This window comes from Anticarsia gemmatalis, chromosome 7 (genome assembly GCF_050436995.1).
Source record: "Anticarsia gemmatalis isolate Benzon Research Colony breed Stoneville strain chromosome 7, ilAntGemm2 primary, whole genome shotgun sequence".
In the NCBI taxonomy this organism is placed as follows: domain Eukaryota; kingdom Metazoa; phylum Arthropoda; class Insecta; order Lepidoptera; family Erebidae; genus Anticarsia; species Anticarsia gemmatalis.
The window spans coordinates 6,037,628-6,062,168 of NC_134751.1; the positions used below are offsets into that span (position 1 = coordinate 6,037,628).

The 24,541-nt window shown below is 37.0% G+C and overlaps 5 protein-coding genes across 6 annotated transcripts in view; 3 read left to right on the plus strand and 2 right to left on the minus strand.

The window, feature by feature from the left end:
• The window catches only part of LOC142974382 (uncharacterized), a 30,056-nt gene extending 17,817 nt beyond the window's left edge, over nucleotides 1-12,239 (plus strand). Inside the window, exons 4-9 of the mRNA XM_076116677.1 lie at nucleotides 6,841-6,967; nucleotides 8,571-8,732; nucleotides 9,016-9,333; nucleotides 9,628-9,739; nucleotides 10,103-10,178; nucleotides 10,364-12,239. Coding sequence (XP_075972792.1) covers nucleotides 6,841-6,967; nucleotides 8,571-8,732; nucleotides 9,016-9,333; nucleotides 9,628-9,739; nucleotides 10,103-10,178; nucleotides 10,364-10,726 — 1,158 coding nt within the window. The 3' untranslated portion in view covers nucleotides 10,727-12,239. The remainder of the gene's footprint in view (nucleotides 1-6,840; nucleotides 6,968-8,570; nucleotides 8,733-9,015; nucleotides 9,334-9,627; nucleotides 9,740-10,102; nucleotides 10,179-10,363) is intronic.
• Nucleotides 12,240-12,282: 43 nt separating this feature from the next.
• Nucleotides 12,283-14,987, minus strand: Tsp68C (Tetraspanin 68C). 2 transcript variants are annotated; one of them, XM_076116679.1, is made up of 6 exons: nucleotides 14,714-14,987; nucleotides 14,381-14,599; nucleotides 13,864-14,046; nucleotides 13,313-13,513; nucleotides 12,710-12,911; nucleotides 12,283-12,642 (listed from the first exon to the last, which is right to left on the minus strand). In XM_076116679.1, exons 1-6 carry the CDS (start codon nucleotides 14,771-14,773, stop codon nucleotides 12,581-12,583), a joined length of 927 nt encoding a protein of 308 aa, XP_075972794.1. In that variant the 5' UTR covers nucleotides 14,774-14,987; the 3' UTR covers nucleotides 12,283-12,580. The 2 variants fall into 2 exon arrangements, with proteins under 2 accessions (XP_075972794.1, XP_075972793.1); XM_076116678.1 differs by having other exon boundaries at nucleotides 12,288-12,911; nucleotides 14,714-14,985.
• Nucleotides 14,988-15,098: 111 nt separating this feature from the next.
• On the minus strand, nucleotides 15,099-18,138 carry Elp4 (Elongator complex protein 4). Its single transcript, XM_076116681.1, has 7 exons — nucleotides 17,892-18,138; nucleotides 17,699-17,734; nucleotides 17,494-17,609; nucleotides 16,968-17,211; nucleotides 16,441-16,712; nucleotides 15,471-15,705; nucleotides 15,099-15,276 (listed from the first exon to the last, which is right to left on the minus strand). The coding sequence occupies exons 1-7, from the start codon at nucleotides 18,001-18,003 to the stop codon at nucleotides 15,185-15,187; spliced, it is 1,107 nt and encodes a 368-aa protein (XP_075972796.1). The 5' UTR covers nucleotides 18,004-18,138; the 3' UTR covers nucleotides 15,099-15,184.
• A 166-nt stretch (nucleotides 18,139-18,304) lies between these two features.
• eIF3m (eukaryotic translation initiation factor 3 subunit m) lies at nucleotides 18,305-20,850 on the plus strand. Its single transcript, XM_076116680.1, has 7 exons — nucleotides 18,305-18,470; nucleotides 18,562-18,741; nucleotides 18,854-18,948; nucleotides 19,049-19,264; nucleotides 19,513-19,778; nucleotides 19,921-20,064; nucleotides 20,341-20,850. The coding sequence occupies exons 1-7, from the start codon at nucleotides 18,426-18,428 to the stop codon at nucleotides 20,553-20,555; spliced, it is 1,161 nt and encodes a 386-aa protein (XP_075972795.1). The 5' UTR covers nucleotides 18,305-18,425; the 3' UTR covers nucleotides 20,556-20,850.
• A 229-nt stretch (nucleotides 20,851-21,079) lies between these two features.
• LOC142974221 (SUN domain-containing protein 3-like) lies at nucleotides 21,080-24,257 on the plus strand. The gene is made up of 4 exons (XM_076116388.1): nucleotides 21,080-21,268; nucleotides 22,338-22,499; nucleotides 23,016-23,302; nucleotides 23,767-24,257. Exons 1-4 carry the CDS (start codon nucleotides 21,080-21,082, stop codon nucleotides 24,059-24,061), a joined length of 933 nt encoding a protein of 310 aa, XP_075972503.1. The 3' UTR covers nucleotides 24,062-24,257.
• The last annotated feature ends 284 nt before the right edge of the window (nucleotides 24,258-24,541 follow it).

Consider the following 24,541-nt stretch of genomic DNA (forward strand, 5'->3'; position numbering starts at 1 on the left):
ATAACATACTTTCAATGCCTGTTGGTACGGCATTGTTTAAGAAATAGTTACGCGGTGGGTAGCCTAGACCAGGGCATAGTAAAAAACCTTGTTAACCCTTTCCTAGTAGTCGGGTAAATTTACCGTGTAACTAGCTGTGCGGTTTTGTCGCTCACAGAATGACACTGTACCGTATAGGTTATTTAATTTTACATGTATTTTGAAACTAGGACTCTTTAGTTATGATCAGCTTTTAGGTATTCTAGCGATCACTCCTACACTTCAAATCAGGCAAATGGCAATAGTGGCTAAAAGCAGTAGTTTATTTATTTTCATGACATTCGATTCTGCAAAACACCTGTTTTTGTCATCAAGCACATACCTATACCACGTATTATGTCTTTGCATTTCTTCTAATTAAAGACAACCAAGTCATCCTAAAGAAATTAATAAATAATGTGTGGGTGAAGTTGGCTCTACACCAATTAAAATCGCTATCTAAAATTGGTCCAATATGTAATGATAGTACCAAAAATAGAACAATATGTTTATTCGCAGCTTTTAAAACTGATACAGTCATAGTAACAAATTTAACTCAAAACGTTTTGACGATACGTTGCACCCACTCAAAACGAGATAAAAAACGTATTCATAGTGGTGTGACGCAGAATCTGGATCCATGTGTTATCAGAACAATGTGTATCACATTTAAATCTCCGTGTTTCGAAAGTAGTGACGCCGACACGGCCGATGACATTAGAAGTGTATGAATGGAATAAAAAGAGTAGGCTCCCGCCGATTGCTTCCTGTGCCGAGACTCGGGACTACTCGGGAGTAAGGCGACCACGTGTCCCTTCCTCCCACCGCGCCTTACATCTTGCTACTCCCGTGATTACATGCTTTTAATCATACGTTCACTGTAACAGATTTCTGCAATGTACGGCCAGTATTTTTCACGTTATGATAACCGTTATTTAAACTTCTATTTTTAAATCGACATCTTAATTATTATCTAATTCTTATTCAACCGTAAAGTCCTGATAATGAATCCGACAATACGGTAATTAATGATAGAGAATAAAAAAGCATGTACATGTTGGTAATTAAACAGTCCCAATTTATTTATTTTCAAATAAAAACTTAGTTATGGGTAAAATAGGGTAGACAGATAAATAGGTTCTTTGTTCAATTAGTCCTAATAACGGTTGCAATACTTCTATGGTTTAAACATGCAAAATAAAGGATTGGTGTGAGTTTTTTTCAAATTACTAGTTTAATGACGTTTAAACATTCATATAAATTGTTTGTTTAAAATGTTACACTAAAGTTTTCATTTAGTAACATGAATGAAAATACAAGAGTAGAATCTGTATAAAACGAAGCTTTTTCATCGATATAGGATGGTGGGCGTGAGTGACGAAAGCGCGTGGGCCGCTCTATTTCCGCAGCTAGGACCGGTGACGAACCCAGGGGCTAGTGACGTCATCAACGCGCCCTTCCCTCGACATCCTTTGGCCTTTTAAAGCAATATCTGCGATCTATATTTAGAGTTTGCCCTATGCTCAGTATGCTCATTTTATTAATAGGTTCAAGAAACAAATTAATTGATAGTTAAATACATATACATTTTCAGATATATTTCCTAGAGGGATCCACGTGACGTGCATTACAATAGCATTTTGAGATATCTAGTTGTTTAGCTCCGTTTTGATTTTAATATTGTTAATTAAGAAGTGCTATAAAATGAATAAAGTTTTAATTTAATTAGTCCTTGTTATATTGTGCTTGCGCGGAATTTATAGTTATCACTTATCTGACAATGAGCGAAGCGCTATCTTCTATATTATTCGGAACCAATTAACTCTAATATGAATAATCGTAAACATAATGTATTAATAATTGAGTAAAATCGTAAATGTGGAACTTATTTAAATGTTTTCAAATTATTTAATCAAGTATAATAAGAGTAAAGAACTACGTCAGCCAAGCTCTACAAGAAACCTAACATGAAAATTGAAGGAGCAAAATATTGTTCGCAACTAAATGGGAAATCAGTCCACAATTATTTTCCTATTTCCACATTGCGTCATGATGTCATTATGCGATTCTGAGAAGATCAGAGGACACAGTAAAGGTCTGTCGAGAGCTACAAGATATTATAACCTACAATTTATATTCAGTTGATTGGATTATGAAAACTTATTATCTGCATTTGGAGTTAGGTATTGAATGATTGACAGGGGATCATGTGACCTGCGGCCAACTGCCGGTTTGTTTCAATGTGATAATGATTGGAATGCAAAACGCGAGAAGTAAACATACTGAGATGGTGGATTATTCTTAACACTATAATTTGCGTTACGAAATATTGAGGTTATAGCTAAATGTTTTGTCGATTTCTTTTTGCCATTCACAATATCTACGTACCTGTTGGCTTTCAATTGCCACGTTAGAAATATTCTGTATAAATATCTATCTATGTTGATACAAAATATTTACATTTAAATATATTTAAAGTTGCGAGGAACACATTTAAAAACACTTTAAACATTATTCACGTTGAAGTAGGGTAAGTTCGCCCTATCGCGTCCATCACCTAAATCGCGTCCATTTTTCGAACCTGCCTATAAAAATACTTGCAAATAAATGTAATATCACACTGATGAACGTGAATGTTATAACTGTCAATAGCTCAATGTGTACGAAGCATGCACATATAGACAAAAGCTCCGAGTGCCTAATTAATCTCTGTAAAAAAAAAAGTTAATTTTGGTTGTTCAACAACGGAGTGCGGACGTGTGGGATTTTAGTAAAAAAAATAGTGTGCAGCGGCGCGTTTGGCGGTAAGTCTCTTTATGTTTTATGTGAACTTGAGGACACATAGATGTTTCGAGACATTGATCATAACATAAACTAATGATATTAATTACTAATTTGCTTTTTTTTATCTATTAAATAGTTAAAACAGGGTGGACGCGAAGTGCTACACTGAATTTATTAAACTACCACTTTGCGTCCACGATGGACGCGAACTCATCCATTTACGTTTTAGTTAGTTGTTTATTTTTAAGTGATTAAAATATTAAAATAAATTGGGTTTTCGTTCATTTTGTCATTAAAGTTACACAATTGTAATACCCAATTTGCGTCCACATTATTACGATTGTAGAAAAAGTAACAAAGATAGATCGAATCGTGGACGCACACTATTCCTATAGGCTATAATCTTGTAACAAATCGCGTCCGTCTTTATTAAATAATCGCTTTATTTTTTGTAAAATACTGATAATAGGATAAATATTAATATTTTATTTTATTCAGTATTTTAAATCTAGTAGGTCCAATAAAATGTTTTCTATAATTCTTTTTTCTGTTTAAGATGAGTTCTTTAGAGTCAAACAAGAAGAAGGAAAAGGAAACTTATACAGAAGAAGATTTGAAGAAAGCTCTAAGCGACATTCGAGACAAAAATAAATCTGTAAGTCAAGTATGTAAAGATTATGGAATTCCCAAGACCACAATATTGGATAAAATCAGTGTGCGCTGACCAGATGGAGTAAAGAAACCGGGACCAGAACCAACGCTAAGTGTAGATGGTGAAAAAAAGGTAGTTGAATGGCTTTTCAACATATCCAAATGTGGATTCCCAGTGAAAAAACAGGAATTATTGGATACTGTTCAGAAAATCATTCGAGACGGGGAGATTAAAAATAAATTCAAAGATGACCGTCCAGGTCAAAGTGGACTGAAATTTTTTTGGCCAGAAATATCGCTTAAGAATGCGGAGGGCATTAATAAAGCTAGAGCCCTAGTAATAGAAGAATCAATCAGATTGTGGTTTAGAGAACTTGAATAATATTTGAAAAGTATGAATCAGAAAGATATTTTAAGTGACCCAAAAAGAATTTTCAATGGAGACGAAAGCGGTTTTGCTTTCTGTCCAAAAACAGGAAAAGTTTTAGGTCCAAGAGATTTTTTTAACAATTATATTCTTAAATAAATAAATTAATAAGATCTAGTGTTTCTTTATATTTCCTTAATAATATCACCTCCTCATACCTTTTCTAAGCTGGTGGACGCGAAATAGTCCCAGGGTGGACGCAATTTGGATTTTGTGGACGCAAAGTAGGTGAAAAGGCTAATTCTGTGGTTTGCCTTTTCTTAAAAAAAACTCATGATATTACAAACGAAACTGAAAGTTAATACTAAATTAGACTATATAGTCACCACATTACATACATTTTTTAATTGAAACTAGTGCTGCAACATTTTTATTTTCTCCTTCAAACTTGCTAACTGCACTAAATGGACGCGAACAGGCGAAATGACCCTATTTCTACCTGCGTTCTTGATAACAATCCCAGGTTTGGGACATACGAAAAAATGATGTACGGATGGATAACAGAAGTGCCGTTAGCTCGTCTGACTTGACAATAGAGTAAACTGCATACGGGTTAGCGGACTTAGAACGATATGATATTGTTGGAGAAAAACAAAAATCGCGGGTGCAGGCGGACGAAGCGCTCCAAACAGGTTTCTCGTTCGTCGAGGTTCCGACGCGGTGAGGTGGTGACGTGTGTTCACCTCCTTCGCCAGAACGGCAGCTGTCATCGCGCCTTACGCACTCATATTTTGTCATAAACTAACTTAAGTATGCGCTTTATCAACTCACCACGTTTAATGCCAATTGCTAAAGTAAATATATTGAATCAATGTTCTTTACACAACTGCAAGCCTTATCTTACATCTTACGTTACTTTTTCATTTGAATAGGAATGGAACCGAACAAATATGTTAATGTTTTCAATTTTTTTGTCTTCTTGGCTACCCTATACTATAAGCGATGCAGGTTTTTTAGGCAGCAGGTAATGTATACTTCGGAGGTAACATTATAATAAAGCTAAAGCTCGGTATAGTTTCAAACGTATGATCGTGTCTGTATGTGGGTAGATATTGAGCCCGCCAGTGGTAGCGGTGACACCTGATTCCCCTCGAGCGTCATTGGATGCTCAATAGGTAATGTGGAAACGGTCGATGTGATGTCCTTCGCTCCTAATGACATCCTTGTAAAAGTAAAGGCTATTTTATTCCAGGCTTGTTGTCAAGCCATTCGCGGTATTCGCCTACTGAACAATGTTTCATTCGATTACGTAACGTTACGTTATGGTTAATTATTCCATTTGTTAAACAAGTTCTGAACAATTTTGTTAAGGTTTCGTCCATTCCACACATACTGTTCATAAAATCAATACACGAGTTTCGAATATTGACGCCGGTATCAGTCTGAAATCTCTTGATAACTAGATTAGCATACGCCTATGTTTTCGATGATATCTTAGCAACAAGCTGGCAAATATTCACGTATCTTACTGATAATACGTATTTATTTATATTGTTAAACATGTTATAGGTTTATTGTACAACTCTCGATAAGCTAGAGTACACAACTTCATTATACTTAGTGCAGGCGTAATGTAGGACTGTATGATATTATGAATGTTTGCAATGAAATTATACAATGTAGGGGTTCAAGACACGCGCTATAAAATGTACATTAAAGGAAGCTGCTTATAAGAGCTTCGAAAGAGGTCTTCAATGTTAGACAAAACCTTTCCATTAGGAGTCTGTAACTTTAATCATGAACAGGGTCATAGATATGTGCTATTTTTAGAAGTAACTCATATTTCTAATCTTCCGTTTAGTTCCAAGCGGTCCAATTTGAGACGTAGCTCGTAGGTCAATTCTGAACGTTCTGAAGTGCCGCTTATCTACTAACTAACGTAATTAATTATGTGCGATCGATCCTAATCATATAAATGGTTACTTTCCTATAGAAATCGCCACACAGTTATCAATAGGGACAACTGTAACCGATTTCACCACTCCCAAGAAGTATTGAGTAGTTTATAATTTATTTATTTATATAAGATTTTTTATATAAACATGACAGTGTATTGAGCGGTCCCGGCACTAACTTCGTAGCTTGTGTCGGAAAGATGAAATTTTATTCGAAATATTGACTTAACAATATGCGAATTTCAGTTAGCGAAGTTACTTAACGGTGTAACCTGGTGGAATATTGATGAAATTCTAATATTTTTGCTGCGAACATTATCTGACGCATTATCTGTCGAATAGGTTATACTACTCTTATCCGTAAACTGCGAATCGGGCCCTTAGGTATTAAAATATTAAATTTTATATAAGAAATTCTCTTTGTTCATTAAATCCCTGTGTTTTCTACTATCAACGCTCTCTATCTTCGACTTGTATTACGCAGCACGATGACAATGTTGACTTTCTCTTACGTTTTCTGCTCCATAGAGTTTAGTCTAGTATACATATTAGCACATAATACTGTAGTTCAACTAGTAGAGTAACTCTCGTTCAAAATATAGGGTAAGGTTCACAGTTTATGTATAAGAACTGTCAGATAACCTAACTGCTAAATAAAGTAGCCGCTAATGTATTAAACAACTGCCAAAATTCAATCTAATGAACTATCTAATACATTTTTAGAAGTGATAAAACCGGGTATATTATATCCTGAACTTATTTACTGATTTGTTAGCCGATAGAATAGTAGGCCGTTACAAACGTGCAAACTACGTCATAACCAAAAGAATGAAATTAATGTGGCAATGTGTGAGTGCGAGCGAGAGTCTGATAAAATGACATGACTTACCCCCGGTTTCTGAGGTACATTTAGCGGTAGTTTATCTATTCGATAGCGTTTAAACTCATAGAAAAAAACTATTAAGCTATTGAATGTACTCAGAAACCGGGCCTTACTTCGCACGTTTGAAATCGCTCGAGTATAGGTGATTATTTCAACATATTAATATGTGTTGTATCTGTCAGGTGTCCGCGGCACAGCACATGCAAGTGAACAGCGCGGGCGGTGGCGGCCATGTCTCTGTGGCGGCGCAGCAGGGCATGTACGCCAGCTTCCAGCACCAGGGCACGCCCTCGCCACAACATCACCAAGGTAATTATCTTGTTTATTTACTTTTTAGCTGTAAAATAAGGGTGTTAATTAAAACAGGTATAATCTACAGTACAAATATAAAAAAATAAGAGTCGAAATGCGCAAATAAAATCATCCGTCTATCGTAAAAAATACACTACCTTTTGTCTCAAATCAATGGTTAATATGTGCCTTCTATACCAAATGCCAATGACATACCTTTGTTCACCCATATTTTGAACGGATAAATGGTTTAAATAAAAAAAGGTGCATATGATAACATTTTGTACAAACAAGTATAATCTGAGACAACTACGAAAACAAAAGTGTAAATGAAACATAATCTGAATTAATTCACAGCGTTTAACTACGTTCGTATGATCGCTTTCTCAACACACGCCGCACCGATCGCGAGTCATGCTAATGACACGCTAAAATGATGATTCAATTCCGGTCCATTGATATCGATGATAAACTCAGTCTCTCAATACAACTTATACTTATTCTATTTGGATCATTGTAGTTTATTTAAAATGTTATATAGCAAGTAGATGATATTTAAGAAAAATGTAGAGTTAAAAAGTTAGGGATTGAAGTATTGCGTGCCGAATTTCATTTTCATAAAGACATGTCTAGACAATATGTTTGCTATGTGCTTCTGCTACAGCGATGTGTTTGGTACAAAAATCAAAGTTACACATATAATGCCCGGTTTCTGAGTACATTTAGCAGTAGTTTATCTATTCAATAGCGTTTTTTTATATGAGTTTAAACGCTATTGAATAGATAAACAATCGCTAAATGTACCTCAGAAACCGGGGGAAAATGTTCATTATAGTCGTAAGTTTAAGTTGCATCGTAAGTATTGTACCGCGGTGCAGACGATGCAGGCGGGACAGGCGGGTGTAGCGGTGGTATATGTTACATAGTGTGCAGTGACTAGTAGTGAGTGGATTGTGGAGTGTCCGAGGGGAGGAGGGTCGCGGCCGAGGTTGACGATCTGCGAGAATGCGCCGCGCACCTCCCATCCCGATCACATTAGATTGACGTGTTTATTGCCCACACTAAATATGCGCTTTGCATCTGGCTACGCTTCACTTTAATTTACATACTTTGAACACCTACTGAATTTGTATAGGAATGCCGCTCAGCGAATATGTTTATTTTCAGTATATCAATATTTAACTCTTACTCATGTTACTGTACAGTCACATCACTGTAAAGACCAACGTGTGTACTTATTTTATCTGATTTCTTAATTCATATAGGGCTAATTAGGATTTCCACAGAAGATTGTTTTTTTCTAATCATCTTCCCGATATTCTAGAGACTAGATCCTTTCTCTGTGCCGGTTAAAATTACTTCCACTCAGACCGCACCTTATTTGACACGTAGGTACGTTATACTAATTACTGCTACATTTGGAGATACGAGGTCCTGTTTTTATGATTCGTTAATTCAGACAATTACTACTCTTCTTTCCCTAAAAAACGATGACACTTTAAAGTGATCCAATTTAAATGGTAAGAAAGTAACAGCGCTATAAAGTACGTATAACGGTGTCTTTCTCTAACAATGAAAAATTCATACGTTGTGTTTGAACAAATTCATCGTTGTCTTACAGGTAGTGGATGCGACACGTACTCGGTGTCTCAATCGCAAAGCATCAACTTCTCGCAGGCGATGCGAGCGCGTCCTGCCGCTCAACAGCAACAACAACAACAGCAGCAGCAGCAACAGCAACAACAACAGAACGCACAGGGACAGGGCGCTCCACCACCACTCGGTAAGTCAACCAGATTTTGATACTTTTATTTGTTTTAAATAAAAATCTCGAACAATCGTACTGTTTTGTAGCCAGAGAGTTTCATTTAACAAATACTTTTAAGGAAGACGACTAAGGTATTCACTCTTGGGTAGCTGCTACAAACGTTTAAGGGTTCTCTAACTCGTGTTTCATTTTTCAATACAGAATTTACGTAATAATTGGATCTACCATGATAGATAGATAGGGTCATCTGAATTTTAAATTGATGTTCCTAACTAAAGTATGCGGTGTCTAAATCTAGGTGTGGCAGCAGCCGGCATATCTCGCGAGCAACAAGCGAAGATGCTGCAACAACAACAACAGCAGATGCTACGAGCGCAGCAGCAGCAAATGCGACCTCCACCGCCCGAGTATAAAGCGCGGTTCGTGAACGCGGGCGGCGTGGGCAACGTGGGAGGCGTGGGCGGCGTGGGTGGCGTGGCGTCGATGGGAGGCCGGCGGGCGGCGGCCGCGGCGCCTCGCCCCTTCCACCACGCGCGACAGTACGCGCCCGAGTGGAGACATGTGTTCATGCAGCAACAACCTACTGCCAGGCAGCAGTTCCCACATCACCATCAAGGTATGTCATATTACTTGCGTAGATTTGTCTAAAAATGAGGTATCAGCGATTTCTAGACCTTAAATGGTACACCTTGCAAATGTAGACGAAGCATTTTCCGGAAAATAACAATTTTATTAAAAATTTCATATTTTTATTGAGAAAAAGGTTAGTAGGTACTTATTTTCTCCATGATTTAGATTAACTTTACATTTAAGTATAATGTTTCGTGTACAGATTTACGATTGCTAAGAAATGATGCCGGTGTTGCTCTTATGCGATGATTCAATAACTAAAGCCATTATGTCGTTACAGGTTTCAGTATGGGCACTATGGGTGGCATGACGCAACAGCAGCAACAACAGATGCAGATGCAAGCGAGGTTGCAACAACAACAACTTATGCAACACCAGCAACAACAACAACGGTACTTGATCGAATTAAATATTTAGAATTACTGTCCCACTGATGGGCAACTTTGATTGGTTTAAGCTTTAAGTTCCACCATGCTGGCCAAGTGCTGGTTGACATTGCATTTGCTTTAGAACTAAGTTACAGAACTCAAGCAAGCAATGTTTCGTCACGATGTATTCCTTCATCGTTAAAATTATTTCTTATACTCATATTACTTCGAAAACTCACTCCATTTGCGTCATAGGCGCGTGCTCAGACTACTCGACTATCACTGCTCTCTTACAGGGTACTTGATACATTTCATAATACCCTCTTTTGTTATGTAATACTAAAAGTTACGACAAATCGTTTCTCATTGTTATTGTTACATTTCTAGGGCATCTAATCAACAACAGTCGCCGATGTCTCACCTTATTATGCAACAGAATCAAATGATGAGCGTGCAAGGACAGGTAAGATTATAATTCGTATTTTATATTGAAATTATTTGTAGAGATGATAGCTTGTTAAAAGTAATTGGAGGAAAAATTGTTTTATTTTTATTTGCTTTTTATAGTGGATTTACTTTCTATAGACCTATTTGTGAGCAGGTTTCAAGTCTTACGTAATGATTGTAATATATTTTATCTGTGTACAGATGCCAAATATACACATGAGCCAGTCGCAGAGCATGTCGATGCAACAGAGCGGGATGGGCATGGGCGGCGGGCACCAGGGCAGCCCCATGCAGAACGGGCCCATGCAGGGCCAGGGCCCCATGCACGCGCAGAACAACCCCATGCAGCAGAACTCCATGATGTCACAAAACGGAGCCATGCAGAGCCAGAACGGTAACGCTCACTCGTTCCCGTCACTCCACAACACGTCTTCCTTCACGGGACAAACGGCCGACTTCAACCTGGACTTCCTCGACAACATGCCTTCCACGGACGCCAGCAATCTCACCGCGCAGGAGCTCCTCAACTCCTTAGACAATTCGTTTTTGAACGACATCCTTTAATTAGTACGTCGAATGACACGACTATACGTGTGCGTTTTAGAGTAATGTAATTACTAATTGACCCAGTTTAAAGTCAATTAGACTTGATATTTGGGTAAATTTGTCGACATAATGTGTTTATACCCCCCTAAAATACAAATGTATGACCAATATGGAACAAATGATGACCAAAGTTATAAACAGGAATTTAACTAGGCCGCGGTGGAGACGGCCGCCGGAGCCCACGAGCACTATATAGGTGACCGACATGGCGACACTTCGACGCCACTTGATATTTTGGACCACATTGTTTTGTAGTATATTTATTATGGGAAATATCAATTTCGTAGTGTTTATAGTTTTTACTATTGTTAATAATTCCTTTGTAAATATTTTAATTTTAAAACGTTTGTAATATTAAAGTTAAGCTAAATATACTACCGATAGTCTCAGAGTATCCACGAAACTGACATTCTATTTTCTTCTTATGATATATTTTAATTTAGCTGCAGAGTAGGCTAATGTATATTTATTGCAGATTTTATCGTAGTTTATAAGAAGAAAAGCACAAAAGACAATATTTTATTTATTTTTAATGAATTTATTTATGAAACATCCAAATTAAACGGGGCAATAGATATCGACAGGAGTTCTATGACATAGTCTACAAGTAGTGAGTGTCGAGGAGTTCGTTGTGGTAGCTACCGCGAGTGTGCAGTGCTCAGTGCAACGCGCACTCGCTTGTTGACTAGTGAATATTTACAGCTCACATTATTTGTGTGCGTTGTTCCCCAAGTAGTACGGAACACCTCGACGTTTGTCATCTACTTTTTTGTGTATTATTTTGGCCTTTCGCTGACATCATTTAGCCAACATCGTATATTTTACAGCCAAAAACATAGTTTTCCGTTGGTTTGTCAGATTTGGGGACAGCCCAATTCTTTGTAATAGTGCAAAATGTAAGTTTTTTATGAACTAAGAATATAATAAGATCATTCCTGTACCTAAGATGATTGTAGATTATACTGTGATGTCGGTCTCAATGGTCAATAGATAATGAATAGTATCAATTATTATAAATAGATTATTGTTATTGTTAAGGATCTCATGGTATCATTTTAGTTTGGGGATTTGAGAGATTCTGGAATTGTACATTGTTGGTTTCACTATTATTTAATTTGTCAACGAAACTAGCTTATCTTTGTCGAGTGCATTTTCTTTTTATTATTATGAATTGAGAATGTATATTCACACATTTCGTTATTTAATAATTGTGTAAATAATACAAAAAACTGTTGTTAAACAACTAGAATTTTTGATCAATTTATACCCGTGACGAGGTATGAAACTAAAAATAAATTATTATGTGAAAACAATCATGTCACAACCGTTAAAGGTTCGCTCTCTGATATAGTTTACAGCTGTAAAACCAACTATTGTGAATGATAGCAACATTCCAGAGCCATTGTTAATAATGTTTTAACTTTAGGACCAATTTTTGAACGTTCTTTTGAAAATAATATTGCATATTGAGTGACAGTGTTTTATTCATTTTTAACCTTATACAAAACTAACGAACACATAAATAATTGATGATAGCACGGAGTGAAGCGCTTTAGAGAACAAATCTACATTGAAGCATATTTACGACAAAATACCTAAGTATATATCAATTTATTTTTATTTTATGGCACATATTTCGTACTTCATTTATATCAGCGAACATTTAACACAATACACGCATTCAGGACATTTACAACGATACAGAATGTAACCAGTCACTGCACATTCACCACATGATCGAGTCTGCTTGATGCTTATACAGGTAGTCTGAAAATTTCTCCAATTTCCTCTCTAAAGCATTTATCTCCGCTGCTAATTCTCATACAACTTCGTTAGGTCTGTTGTGGAAAATACGGGGGTTCCGGATCCGCGGACTGTAAAAATTATTAGGTTGAATGTATTTGGCGGTAATGGGCTCGTCTGATACAGATCTCAGCTTACTTTCATAGATGTTCTCATTAGTGCTATTGTCCAGAGATTTCATAGCGAAGGCTTGCAGGACTTGCCGGCGTCTCCTTAGACGAATGCACGAGAACACGGTGCTCAGCAGTACTCCCAGTTTAAACACGGCGACGATGAACAAACCCAGCATTAGGATTAAATACTGCTCTTGATACCAGTCTTCTAATGGGTCGAGGCAACCCTGAAATTAACAAAATACTTCAGTTGCAGCTGATTAAATTCAATGGGTACTTACTAACGTTATTGTCGGTTTGCAATAGGCCTAATGAAACACAAACCTATCATCACTGCCGGGAAATAACGATTTATTGCGTGTCGGAATATTTCAACAGCATATTATCTTTGCACATTTGTTGATAAGTCCAACCCCAGACCTATCTATGTGATACGATCACCTTTAAAAATGAGACGTCGTGATGTACCTTAATTTTGAACATTAGATACTTATGTACATAAAATATCTGTTATACTCGAAAGTACAGGCAGTTGCATGAATCACTCTCCGTTATTGACATTAGTCCCGTGTAATAGGGGGAGAGCCTATTGCCATTTACGTGTTAATATTTTAGGTAAGATAGTTACCGGCACATATCTGAAGGCAGGGATGGGTGTGACCTCCTGACAGCGGGAGGCGTTGACCGGTGCAGGGTTGAGATAAGACACTCTGTCGTCGTGCTGCACACAGCAGCTGAGCGGCACGGAGACGCCGCGCGGTCCGAGCCGCCGCAACTGCCATGTCGACATGTCGTAGTTCCGTGCGTCTGTCATGCCGCAACATTGCAGCTGAAATTTGATTATGATTACTTGCGTTATCTACGGTAAGTGCAGGTAGTGTATTCAGTGTTGGTAGGTAACAGAACTAAGAAGTTGCTTGAATAGCACAAATATTTGTTTCGAATGGGAATCGAACCCAAATCATTTGACGTGTTGGTAGTGGCGTAAGCTTAACCATTGCGCCACGGAGGCCAAATTTGTAAAACATTTGTCAAAGTTACCGGCCGCACCAGAACTCTGGTTCGATTCCTTGGTTGGACAAAGTGGATTTTTTGAAAGTATTAACAGTAAGCATCCTAGCTTTTTATTCAATAGGACAGAAATATAGTAAGTATTGTTATTTTAAACTGGCAGCTTACCTCGGTCTGTGCCAGATCCACAGCAGCAGTGAAGTGTTCAAAGTCAGGTAAAGCGTAGTATGTCTGTAGCGCGCCCACAGCTCCGCCACGAGAGCTCTGCAGGCCGAGACAACGCGGCCAAATTGCTGCTATCACGCCACCGGCGCATTCGCACAACAACATAGATAGCACCACTAAAAAGTACTGGAAAAAAAGTGGTCTTTTTATTACTTAAAAAAATAAGACAGAATGAATGTAAGTATGTAGGTACTACAGTAAAGTAACTATGTTTTGTTGGTCGTGACTGTTCGTGAATTGTTTTTTAATAAAATAATTGAAATAGTTTCGCATAAAAAGTAAGGTACCTAACTGTATTTCTACAAAACCACCTAACTCATTTGCATTTTTAATGATGGTTGAGAGACGATCTGCAATGATCTGACATCATAAACATGATAGCAAGCACTCCAGTCGTTTACAGCTCTTTGTTTTGAGATACTTAATATATTTTTTTTTTACTATGCAAATGTGTACTTACAATACTAAATACAACATAGCTAGGCATGTATGTGGCCCAGCAGCCCAGCGCTCCTGTAGCACACATCGCCAGCCCCGCGGCAAGTAGCGCCAGAGCCAGGTAGTAAAACGGCGGATGAGTCAGGTCGCCGTCCGGCGCCGCCAGCAGCCGAGACAACAATATTCTCTTAGAGTCACATAGCAGCAGAAACCCACATATCACTTCTAGAAAGCCGCATCCCTTGAAAACAATTTATTTTATGAAAAAGATGTCAATAACTTAGTTTTAATAATAATAAACAGGTGCGAGTAACAGGTGAAATTGATGAGTTGTTGAATTAAACTTTGTACTTACAAAAAATATTGTATTGAAACACCCAAAAAGCACTTTAGCACTTGTCTCGTTCTTGCACATGATCGAGGAATGTATCAACCTGCGTGTGATATTTATAAAGAACTTTGAACAGGACACAATAACGCGGGGAAATGTGATGGATACGCCTATACAACTAATGCGAGTATGTGAATAAACAAACGGACGATGAATAGATTCGCCGGTTTTAGGGAGATACGCTCTGCTGAACAGGTGGGGTGACTGAGTATTAAGGCATTTTTGTTTAAAATTAATGCATGAGTTACTCATGCATGCCCCGCCATTTACACCGCGGAATTACTGTTTCGGAGTCAGGTTGGCCGCCTCTATTGCGATATATGACGTTTCCATTGACAAAAAGTAATAAAACAACTTTGTTAACTTTGATTTATATTGAGTTTACTTATATAAACATAACAGATACTATAATAACAGTATGTACATTGTATAATGTTAGAAATCAATATCCTTTTTCTTAAATCCGCCGCAGTTGACTGGGACGCTTGTAATATCATCTTGTTCCCTCTCTTTAGTCTCTTGGAGTTCTGAAACAAATGGTAAAGTTACATAAGCAAAATTAATAATGACAACTTTCTAAAATTCTAAATGACTGAGAAATTTCTCAACTTATGCAATCCAAATAAAAGATACACATTAATATAATTTATATAAAAGTAGATAGATGAATTTGAAATTGTTTCATAATTATAAAATAAATAAATAAATAAATAATAATTACCTGGAGGTAAATGCAACTTTTCTATGACAAACTTCTTCCTCTTCAGTTTGAACGCCAAGTCTAAGCTTGGTGGAACAAATGGTACCAGTGAGTACAACGCTGACAACTTTGAAATGTGGAAAAGTCCATGATAGTCTTTATATACAGGGTTTGTTTCACGACTCGAGCCAGCAAATGATTCTATTCTTACTGCATTGTCTATAGAGTACAGCAGTCTATTCATTATGTGGTCATCCTGAAATGTAAACAAAACCAAAAATATAATATTACTAGCTGACCCGCGCAACTTCGCTTGCGTCACATAAGAGAGAATGGGTCAGAATTTTCCATGTTTTTGTAACACTTTTTACTGTTACCTACTCTGCTCCTATTGGTCGTAGCGTGACGATATAAATAAGCTTTTTTTTCACCAAAAATATTCTCAAAATTATTTATATCTCTTAGTATAACGAAGTCGCGCTAAGACATATCCGCCATTAAAACAGTTGCCATGGCAACGGAATTTTGTTAATTCAATGTCATTATAATATTGATTTTTCGCGACTTCGTTGAATTTTCTGAATTTTCCCGGGAAATGCGTCATTTTCCCGGAGTAAAAAGTAGCCTATGTCCTTTCTCGGGTATCAAAATATCTCCATACCAAATTTCATGCAAATTGGTTCAGTAGTTTAGACGTGATTGAGTAGCAGACAGACAGACAGACAGACAGACAGACAGACAGAGTTACTTTCGCATTTATAATATTAGTATGGATTATATCACTAGCACCAGCTTTGCCTGGTTAACACCATATTATACACTAAAACACTGTCACACACATTAAGTGTCACTGTATCTCTTGCTTAAGATCTTACGAAATCCTTTTTTTTACTTTTTCAGGAATAGACTGCAAGAGGACGTCTTTTTTATTAATCTAATCAATATTGATTTTTTTCTTAAAGTATAGACATAAAATAGTTTTCATACTTACATCAAATAGATGAGAAGGAATAGTAACAAAAGCAATAGCATTTGTATCCCTCAGTATAACTCGGAGACAATACATAAACTTTATCAGATCTTGGCCAAAGCTCCCATCCTGTTCTTGTTCGCAGTCCATTGCCATCCACACAGGAGAGCCTAACGATTGTATACTGATTCTCAGTACATTGCTGTTTTTCTTCACACTACTTTTGTATTCTTCTTTGGATACTGCATCTTTGATGCTTGTTAGCAATTTATAATACAGGCCATTCTTAAAACCTACAATTTAAAACAACACTTAACTCATTTTTAATTTAAGTCATTATTGTGGAATACTTGAAATCAAACATTTTGTAGGGGTAGACAGAGACCAGAGAACTCCACTTGGTATGGTCTCTCCCATAAAATCACTTCTTATTCCCATATGGGAAGAAGAAGTGATTTTATTTATGTAAACATTTTGTCAACTCTATAAAAATGTTGACTTGTAAAGAAAATAAGCAAGAATATTAAGATAGGTATATGGAATCATACCCTTAGAATCTCCACTATCCATGTCTAACTTGCAGTCATTAATATTGCAGCTCTTGATGGTGTCTGTGTCAATATGCTTGCTGAGATCAAAATGATGCCCAAAGCTAGTGCTGCTACCAAATGAAGATTCAACTTGTGTGAGACCCTCATATCTCCAGGCTATCTTCATCTTGTTGACATCCACTGCCATTGCCTTTACCTCATCATCTTGCGGAATTGTTGTTGGTAGGGGTAGTTCTTTCACCTACAAATATGTTTTGTACAGTTAGAAACAAATGATAAGCTTTTACAAAACCAGTTATTTTTTATTATTATTTAAAAAAAAATGAGAGTTTTATACAGATAGAAACCAACTATTATATATTTTACTTAACCATCTATTTTTATAAGAACTGTTAAGTAGTTATTTTAATAATAATATTTATAAAAGAACGAGAAATATCTAGTACTCCTTCCACACATTTGTTAAGTTTGTAAGTAATAAGTTTTACACACTCACACCATCTTTTTAAGTTAAATTACTTACAATGTCTTCTGGATTTTCATCAGCTGATGCAACAAACAAGTCATGTTTGCAAGCAACACCTTCAGCTAAGAAGTACTTGATAAGGATTCTACTGTAGTTGGCCAAGACATCTTCCTCTAGAATTAAGAAGACAAAATGAGTTTGATAAAACCTTTCTAACTAATTATAAAATACAGGAGAATCATTCTTGGAATGAAGTACTCACCTACGGCAAATATACTGCCAGCCGGTAAGCCACCACCTGAAAGAAAAAAATAATAAATACTTTGTAAAGTGAATGAGGTTATTACAGAGTTTGGTTTGCGTTAAACTTTAAATGGTATTTATGATTGAATTGAAGCGCGGCAGCTAAGCTTTATTGTTATAATTCTGTTCATGTACCGATCCTACAAACTTACCAATCACATGATCAAGAGACGGAATTCCAGATGAAACTATCGGCAAGTTGTTTTTCACTTTGGTGCCAGATATAGTGGCACGAGAATCACTTGTTTTGTGGAAGCTGCTCATTTTGCCAAGTTATGATGTATCTTAAATATCTGATCAGAACATTATTAGAAAACTGAAAAATAAAGTTTTGTTTTACAATGTTTTCAACGTGTTTTTGTTGATCTTGTCGCAACTTTTTGACATTGACAATAGTAAGTAAATAGTAGAGTAGTTCATGAAACCAAATAAGATTGGCGTATTCGACTTTTTACAAAAACCGGTTTTATCCGCAATGCTATGCTAAGAATTATTAAGAAGAATTTAATGGAACGCGGCAGTGAAGCTAAAAAACCGTAAACGTCAATTGATTGTCTGTGGACGGTCTTGTTGAGTGCCGTGCCGTGTCATATACATTTTGTGGCACATGGATTTTTAGCCGTAACTCTTATAAATTAGACTATTATTTGAATTGAAAATCACCCAGATCTTGTGAATAATTCAAAATGCAGGGTCCAGCAGTTTTTATGGATATAACTCTCGAAGATCAGGTAAGTTTACGTCAACATAACCTGCACTGACTCTGAACAATATTTTACATTTTGCCATGAATAGTGAGATGTTTATATTTTTATCAACTAGGCGTTGGAGCTAAGAAAGTATTTCAAGAGTTTGGGTGCAGAAATTGCGGAAGAGAAGTCGTCGAAAGGCATCGAAGACGACTTACACAAGATTGTAGGAGTTTGTGATGTTTGTTTCAAAGAACAAAATGAATCGGAGATAGAGGCTATACTTAACAGTATTGTCTCAATTATGGTGTCAGTAAGTAGTCTTTATACAATCGTGGTCCAATGTTTACTGAAGAGTTGTACAATGTCTCTAAACAAAATGAAAGTTGACACTTAAAACTAAAGTAAACTTCTTATTTCATTAGATTCCTTTGGAAAGGGGTGAAAATCTGATTGTGGCTTTTAGCCAGAGGCTTTCAAAGGCACCTGGACCCAAACTTGGTGTAGTTGTGTTACAATCGTAAGTAATTATTAAACATTTGATTTATTAATTGTGTAATTCTCTTAACATAACTTTCATCATTATATTGTGCTAATTCTTTGTCTACTGCTCATTTTAGGTTGTGGCGTTTGTACAACAATTTAGAGGCAAACTCCCCACTGCGTTACCATGTGTACTATCATGTGATAGAGCTGGCAGCAAGAGTGGGTTACGTGAGAGAGGTGTTCACCGGAGTTGAACAACTCAGGAAAGAGTTTGCTGGCTGCCCCCCTACCAATGAACAAATGCAGAAACTCTACAGACTTCTCCATCAAGTATTAAAGGATCAGAACAGGTACATATCATTTACTTTTTTTAACAATTGTATTAACAAGACTAACTTATTTTTTAAACTTCTTTGCATTGGGAAATTACCATCATTATTATTTGCTATTAATACTTTCGGCCTGAAAAAGTGTTAATTTCTAATTAGATTTATTTAAAGACTTATAATGCATAACTGTGATGCAAATCTCAATTAGAAAATCAAACACATTTGCTTATTAGACAACAGATTCCAATAGTTTAATTAACATGTTTCAGTGAATTGGCTGCTAAAGTAATGATGGAGCTCCTCGGCACATACACAGATGAGAATGCTTCATATGCGAGAGAAGATGCCATCAAGTGCATAGCCACTGCTCTGGCTGATCCCAACACATTCCTACTGGACCCACTGCTCTCCCTCAAACCTGTGAGATTCCTCGAAGGAGAATTGATTCATGATCTTCTCAACATCTTTGTGTCCGAGAAACTGTCCAGTTATCAAAAGTTCTACAACAGTCACAAAGAGTTTGTCCATTCACAAGGTAATTGATGTATATTTTAACATCAGTAGATATATAATTTCTTTAAGAAGAACTTATATGTATCATAAATGATCTTAAAAAAGTTGGTGAAAAGATGACTGCACCAATGTGTGTAAATATAAAAAAAATACTGCTGTTCCAGGTCTGAACCATGAGCAAAATGTGAAGAAAATGAGGATACTGTCCTTTATGCAAATGGCTGAAACTAACCCAGAACTAACTTATGATGAGATTACATCAGAGCTCCAGATTGAAGAGAAGGATGTGGAATCTTTCATCATTGAAGGTAGGATCATAAAAATGCTTAAAAGTTGAATGTAAATGAAACTTGAGAAAATACTTGCATAAACCAAACTATCCTTTATAGATTTGAATACATATTCGTCGGCTCGACACCTAACCACTCATCTTGGATTGGTGACCCAATGATCACTTCTGAGTGCGATCTTGCTGCATACAATCGAATGTTGGATAGTTTGGTGTGGCTCCGGCTATTTAAGTTTTGTTAATGAGAGACCAAAAGTAATGTTAGTCATAATAACAAGTCATGTGATGGTTGCAGTGCTGAAGACCCGTCTGGTCCGCGCCCGCATGGACCAGGCGGAGCGCTTGGTCCGCGTGTCGCACACGATGCACCGCACGTTCGCGCGCGCGCAGTGGCAGACCCTACGCGACGTGCTGCTGGCGTGGCGCGCCAACGTTCACTCGGCGCACGACGCCATGAAGTCCGTGGCGGCCGCGCAGATCGAGTACGCCACGCAGAACCAGAAGGCGTAAACTTCAACCAGGGATTTTTATATAACTCGCGCAACTCTGTTCGCCCATACGATTGTTCTACGATGTACTGTTTAGTTGGGCGTAGTGGCGGGTGATACTTTACTACGGACCCGATAATAACCCACGTTATGTATACTCCAGGCAAACACCACTACGACTTGCCCAACTGCATTATGAAATACCCTCATTATCCGTAAATTATTCTTACAATGTTTCATACGATACCAGGAGCTAGTTATGTAAAAATCTGTTACTGTAGCCATTTTTTTCGTAAATAAACCCATTGAAAATCCGATATGTTGTGCTAATTGTTTATTACCTATTTACCTACCTTACTATGAATAGAAATGGAATGACTGTATCTTATTCTCTTTCACATAAAATGGAGAGGACTTGACAGAAGGCAATGTTCTATGGTTTGACACTGTCAAATTAGTGAAATATCAAAAGTTGTCAGCTTTATACACATCTTTGTTTACAATCAACGAAATCTTCATACTCGTTATTCAACAATTATAAAATAAATGGATTATGGTCGGAGGAACCCGGGATGCGTTCCGAACGTGTTCCGCACATTTGTATGTATTGCGTTAAGTCTGTTGCTCGGTATACACGTGTACGCGTACTTCTGGGGACCGACACAAGAGTCGCTGGACGGCGACTTCTCAGACATCAAGTACGTTGTGATGCAGTTATCCAGAGGTTTAACTGATGTAAGTATAAGGCTTTAAACTCGCTCTGAAAGGTTCTTATACATCATGTTTATATTGATAGCAACTTTTATTACATAGTGAATATATATTTGTAAGCTGGAATAGTATTTTCATTATATTCGAATTGATATATTATTTACTACCTAGACTGCAGTTTTTTGTTGTTTAGTTGCAATTCAATTTTAACAATTTTAAACGTCGGTACGTAATGTAGGTACTTACGATTGGGTAAAATCACATTATATCAAGATTACATGCGATCGTTATCAACCGATATGTGACCTTTGGCGTTCCTATAGGTTTACATGGGTTCCTATTGGCTTGAATGTAAGAAATAACATTCTAATTGGAATGTAAGTGAAATTCAACCAAAAAGAAAATCTAGATTCTTAGCGGCTACTCTATTTTTTTATTAGTTGTGGATTAACAACCATCTCAAAAACAACGTTTTAAATTGCTGTTAGAAAGCAGGGATAAAATCTAGTTGGAAAATAATGTACAAAGTTCTTAGAAATAAGTAGGCGTTTTACATCTACTCTCCAAAAGATGGCGTTACTTGTACATCTCCCAAGATTTTATAAAATTACAGAACTATTTTGTTGACAGTTGTTATAACTAGATGGAGTTAGTTGGTCGTTAAGTTGTCTTTTCGTTTGTTGTCTGTTAAGTTTTCGCTAAATAATAAATCATCTGTCTGTAGAGATAGCTGTAATAGACAAATAATATTAGCATACGATAATTACAAACGTAATGATCTTACTTACTTTGTTTCCTACTCATGTAGTCGTGTTATGTCGAAATAATGATAAATAACTATTTAAATAGGGCAGGAAACAGTAAGTCGTTTATTAAGAACAACCTACATAAGAGAAGGTGTCTGCTGTCCTACTAACGCGTCATTGTCTTCTCAGTTTCAATATAATAATATTTTAGAACTAACTACGCTCACAAGAAACACTCATTTTGCTTACTATTTCTCACGTTTATCTTTTACTAGACTACTAATTAAGTAGGTACCTATTTAATTAATAGTTTCACAGTATTTAAACAAAGTTTTATAAAATTAAAGGTAAATCGTAAGCACGAGAAGTTACAAGGTGAGATGGAACGTATGTCGTCAGCGCTGCCGGCAGTGGCAGCGGCTGCAGGCAGAGCCAAGGAAGCCCTGGAGCCTTGCCGCCGGAATATATGCCGACGGCAAATCTCGGATATCTTTGAATACGATAGACAGGTATCTACATCAAAACTTACTGTCTATCTATATGCTATAAAGTAACAAAATAATATACCTACAATTAGAACGATCTACAATTAGTAACATACGATTGATTGTTTTATTGCCTTGCTAACCGCAGCAAAGTAATACCTAAGAACTATATCTGAACGTTCTAAATAAATCATGTAAATATTCATTAATTCCGTGCTGAAAGAGCTGTAGTGATAAAGGCAATGGAGTAGACATTTTCTTTACCACATTGATCCCAGATTTCTTATAATGGCCAGATGAAACAAAAAACGAGTCTACAGAAAAATATGTATTATACTACTGTAACATTAGGACAGTCCCTAATAGCAGTGAGCGAGTTGCTCCTTCGTCCCATATGTGTTTAGACACAATCATAACGGACACCCACTTTGTTTGTGCCTGTTACATCTTTGTCAATCATCTCCTCATATTTTTGTTCCACATGTTTCCGCTTTGCTTTACTTTTTTAATAACTATTTCTACCTTTTATTATTGTTAAAGATGCCTGACTATGCTTTGGAGACGGCTGGAGCTAAAATATTGGATACGGGAGATACAATAGAGCATATAATATATGAATCGCCTGTGAGCTGGGCCTTGCATTTGTTGACGGCGATGATGTGTCGGGAGTGCTTGGGAGCGCGTGCGATGATCACTCCGAGCACTTTGCCGGGCGAGTGCTGGGCCTTCAAAGGCTCTAGAGGTGAAGCCACGATACGTCTACTTGGTACTGTGAAGATCACAGGCGTCAGCCTTGAACATATACCGGCACACATTTCGCCAACAAGGTATTGCTGTAACACTGAATTTAAAATTACTTTGGTTTGAAATCTACCGTATTTTCTAACTTTTTCAGTTTGGAAAAAATAATTATTGTGAGTGATCATAAGTTGGAATCGTCATACTTTTTCTTTTCTTTTTTCTTTTTTATAAAAGACAACTCCCGCACTAAGAATTGCTCTTGTGTCGCGGGGACTTTTTACAAACATACAAACAACGGACACAAAGCACAACCAGACCCGAAACAATTATTTGTGGATCGCACAAATAATTGTCCCGTGTGGGAATCGAACCCACGACCTCCCGTTGCAGTGGTATCGGCGTGGCGACCTAAACCACTGCGCCACGGAGGTAGTAAAGAATATTGTAATGTTTTAAGTTTAGTTCTTAGGTAATATTTAATGTAGACTAATATCGTAGCAGAGATGTCTTAAAAGGATTCCACTAAATCAAATACGTTTTATTTGTCTAGAGAAATATCGTCGGCGCCACGTCTCTGCCAACTGGAAGGTCTAGAATACCGTTCGGATCCTTACCCGCATGATTTCGGCAGTTTCGAGTACGACAAAGAAGGGAAAGCTATCCAGTTTTTCGAAGTAGTTCATCCGTCGAATAAGGGGTATAATATAGTAAAGTTACGTATACTGACTAACTGGGGACATCCGGTCTACACCTGTGTGTATCGTGTCAGGATACATGGAGACTTAGTGGCTGGTCAGGGACCCAAGAGTCTTGATGACAGCGGCATGCTTATTGAAAACGAGTAGACGTATTTACTGTGGTATTGAGCGATCAGAAATAAGTTTGTAATAGCGAAAGCGATCAGTACCTCGATTCTCTACCTCTATCGACTACCGACAACCGGCTAGCTATCGAAATTTTGACATTTAGAATGTACTGCCAAAATGTTCCCTACGACACCCGTCAGAGGCGCTGATCATATTTTCATACAAAATTTCTCGATGACAGTTCGGTTGTCGGAAGTCGATAGTAGTAGAGAATCGAGCTACAGGAGGCCTTTCGAGATTTCATTCTATCTGCTATAGTTTTATGTTAACTAGAATTTATTGTGGTAATACTTGTAATCATGTGATAATATTTTCCTTTATTTATTCAGGTATCTAGTTGAATCAGCTTTAATTATTCCTTGGTAGTTTTTAGTTCTGTATAGAATAAACCATTGCTTTGTTGTAATAAGATCTATGTTATATTATATATTATACATGTAATTTAAAATATTCTTCGTT

Excerpts from the sequence above, each read along its gene's own strand:
- Tsp68C (XM_076116678.1), bottom strand. The coding sequence starts at position 14,773 with ATGTGCAAGAACGAGACAAGTGCTAAAGTGCTTTTTGGGTGTTTCAAT. Across the intron at positions 13,514-13,863 it reads TGGATCTGGCACAGACCGAG|CTGCAATGTTGCGGCATGAC; the intron begins GTAAGCTGCCAG and ends ATCAAATTTCAG. Across the intron at positions 12,912-13,312 it reads CTGCCTTCAGATATGTGCCG|GGTTGCCTCGACCCATTAGA; the intron begins GTAACTATCTTA and ends TGTTAATTTCAG.
- Elp4 (XM_076116681.1), bottom strand. The coding sequence starts at position 18,003 with ATGAGCAGCTTCCACAAAACAAGTGATTCTCGTGCCACTATATCTGGC. Across the intron at positions 17,610-17,698 it reads TGGCAGTATATTTGCCGTAG|AGGAAGATGTCTTGGCCAAC; the intron begins GTGAGTACTTCA and ends TCTTAATTCTAG. Across the intron at positions 15,277-15,470 it reads AAAGTTGCATTTACCTCCAG|AACTCCAAGAGACTAAAGAG; the intron begins GTAATTATTATT and ends CATTTGTTTCAG.
- eIF3m (XM_076116680.1), top strand. The coding sequence starts at position 18,426 with ATGCAGGGTCCAGCAGTTTTTATGGATATAACTCTCGAAGATCAG. Across the intron at positions 18,949-19,048 it reads GGTGTAGTTGTGTTACAATC|GTTGTGGCGTTTGTACAACA; the intron begins GTAAGTAATTAT and ends TGCTCATTTTAG. Across the intron at positions 19,265-19,512 it reads GTATTAAAGGATCAGAACAG|TGAATTGGCTGCTAAAGTAA; the intron begins GTACATATCATT and ends AACATGTTTCAG.
- LOC142974221 (XM_076116388.1), top strand. The coding sequence starts at position 21,080 with ATGGATTATGGTCGGAGGAACCCGGGATGCGTTCCGAACGTGTTCCGC. Across the intron at positions 21,269-22,337 it reads TATCCAGAGGTTTAACTGAT|GTAAATCGTAAGCACGAGAA; the intron begins GTAAGTATAAGG and ends ATAAAATTAAAG. Across the intron at positions 22,500-23,015 it reads TCTTTGAATACGATAGACAG|ATGCCTGACTATGCTTTGGA; the intron begins GTATCTACATCA and ends TTATTGTTAAAG.